General features: G+C 33.4%; 1 protein-coding gene across 2 annotated transcripts in view; it reads right to left on the bottom strand.

Moving 5' to 3' along the window:
- LOC106883806 (uncharacterized) overlaps nucleotides 1-2898 on the bottom strand; it is a 66085-nt gene that overhangs the window by 24033 nt on the left and 39154 nt on the right. For both annotated transcript variants that reach the window (XM_052973264.1, XM_052973263.1), the window contains exon 4: nucleotides 1711-1942. In XM_052973264.1, the coding sequence (XP_052829224.1) occupies nucleotides 1711-1942 (232 nt within the window). The remainder of the gene's footprint in view (nucleotides 1-1710; nucleotides 1943-2898) is intronic.

Below are 2898 nucleotides of genomic sequence, written 5' to 3'. Positions count from 1 at the left end.
TATATATATATAAATGCTCAAAATACTAGAGTAGATAAACAGCCAACAACTGATGAAGGGTCGTTCTTTATGTTGTTTGCCTTGTTTTCCATTTGTGTCTTTCGTTGTTCGAAAAAATAGTTCATATTCCATATACTCGTACTTTGTATTTTTTGTTGTATACGTTTCATGACATCCTGTGCTCACATATGCACATATATGTACGTGTAGATGTAAGTATGTACATATACTTATGTATATATGCATATATATATATTATTTGGCCACTAAATCTTTTTCTATTTTCTCTCCCTGTTTATTTCTGTGTTCCTTTCTGTCGAAGAGCGTAGGCTCGAAACGTAAAAGACTTTCTCTATTCCCGAGCGTTGAATTAATACATCTGTTTGTTGTTTACACACCCGTCTTTGTCATGTTTTTTGTAAATTCTCACTATGTATACATCCTGCTTATATACACCTATCGATACGCACATGCAACACACACATGCAACACACACATACACTCAGTCTCTCTCTCTCTCTCTCTCTCACACACACACACATACATAAACACATACGTGTCCACGCACACACTCACTCTCACTCTCTTGAAGACAACTTTATATATGTGGAGAAACAGCTCTGCTTTCCGACACGAATAAATGAAAATACTACTGTTCCAGTTTTATTATCTATTGTTATTTTTGTAAGAATTTTATAAACTTTCAGAGAACATGTAATACATATTGTTTGAGGCATTGGTCCTCAAAGAACATCACGCAAATCTGTAAATGATATCATGTAAATATTCGATTGAAAATTCTCTTTGCATACTGGGTTGAAAAAAAAAGACTCCTTTGGATAGAAAAAATCGATGGTTGCCCGTGGGATACGATTTCACATTTCACGTAGACATGACAGGCAGTCTACCATTGAACACAGGCAGCCTTCGAGTTTTCTGTACAAAGGGTTTTTTCAACCCAATATTTACATGCTATTATTAAACTCTTTTATATTTAATCTTTATCAGTTAATTTTCGATGTTTCAAGACCATTGTTTTGTCTTTTCATTTTCTGAACTAACAGCCGATTTTAGGTTTGAAATGAAGAAGTATGCGAACTCTAGCTGTTTTTATTGTTCAGCCCAGCATTTATTACATCATATCATTTGTGTCATGTTTTTCATTTACAGTCAAAATGGCGTCAGGTATTACTTTTTATTTGGGTAGTTATAAATTCGTTCAGAAAATAATATCCGAAAAATCCTGAAAGATCAACAGTAATGTTAGAATATTCGAAGTAAGTTATTCTAAATGAAATATAAATCACTAATAAATATGAAAAAACCCCTATAACATTAAAGACATTAAACTAATAATTTAGTAACAAATTTTTCTATACTACATTTAAGTACGTTAGACTCTATTTAACTATGTTCTTCATGTAGAAGGCATAATTTAAAATGTTCACCCGCCATTATTTTAAATATATTTTAAATTATATTTTTCACTGAAAATCTTTCGTCTTCCAGTCACCTAGTATTTTGAAAGTACATACATGACAATGTTTCACTGATGAAGATTATGGGGTTGCAGAAAAAATGAGGTGGTACCAATTGTCATTGGAACCTTAGAAACAACAGGGAAGAGGCTCAAGGAGAGAACAAAGCATTTTGCTTTCTGGATTGATATTTTAGGAAGTTATTCTTTGAAAACGTTTCTTTGGTACTTACGCAACATGGAACAGTAAGCGACTGGACATCTATCCGTCTTTTTTAGATTATAGATAAAGAAATCTCCGGGACAACGTCGCATTTCGATACGCTTGGATAGCACACAGCAGTCCCATTTTCCTAGGATATCGAACGATGAACATGCTGTAACGGTAATCGTGTTTCCTGTTGAGGGAAAAGACTGATTCATCATATCGATAAACATTCCCAGTTTCGTACCACAGAAATCGTTCTGAAAAAAAAACAAAAGTGTTTAATAAAAATTATGATTATTTTCTTTGCATTGACACTCCTCACACATGTTTAAGAGGATGGTATGTCGAATAAAACTAACCTGTATATATATATATATATGGTTATCCCACAAATAATGCGGTTTTCTCAATTGCATGAATTAAAAGTCGGAGGGGTACGGGATAAACTACCTGCATCAACTTGCTATAAAAGTAGATAATAATTTTACCTTGTCCTTATTCTGAGTGCAAGTTTTGAAGAGTGCAGTTCGAGTTTAACAGTTATTGATGGATTACTTTTGAATTTATGGTCTAGTACTGATCAGGTTATTGAGTGGTTTCGTTCTATTGAAAACAAATGTAATGCTAAATTTATTCAGTTTGATATTTCAAATTTTTATGCTTCTATTAACCCTAGCGTACTTAATAAGGCTCTTTGGTTCTTCCATAACAAGGCAGGGCTTACTAGGGATGAAATAGAAGTAGTGTTAGCTGCTCGGAAGTCCTTTATTTCTTTTAATGATAAGATTTGGATTCGTAAAGATACTCCTAATGCTTTCGATGTTCCTATGGGAAGTTCTGACTCAGCTCAAATAGCGGATGTTGTGGGTTCCTATATTTTGTATGAATTGGCTGATCAATTCCCTATGGTTAGGGGCGGTTTATATAGGGACGATTGTCTTATTTATATTAGGAATTATTCTACCCAATGTTTGCAGAGACTTAAAGGTAGGTTATCTAGATTTTTTAGTAGGATGGGAATGAGTGTCACTTACGATGATATTTCGCTAGCTAATTATTTAGATGTGACACTTGATACAAAAAACGATACGTATAGACCGTACCATAAACCGTCTACTAATTTGAAATCTATAAGTAGATGGAGTAACCACCCTAGAAGTATAATTGATAATTTAGTTAGAAATATTTCGATTAGGCTTTCTAAGTTATCAGC

This window comes from Octopus bimaculoides, chromosome 15 (assembly GCF_001194135.2).
Source record: "Octopus bimaculoides isolate UCB-OBI-ISO-001 chromosome 15, ASM119413v2, whole genome shotgun sequence".
Lineage (NCBI taxonomy): Eukaryota > Metazoa > Mollusca > Cephalopoda > Octopoda > Octopodidae > Octopus > Octopus bimaculoides.
Note: the sequence above shows the minus strand (reverse complement) of the source record. Positions and strands in the feature narration are given on the sequence as shown.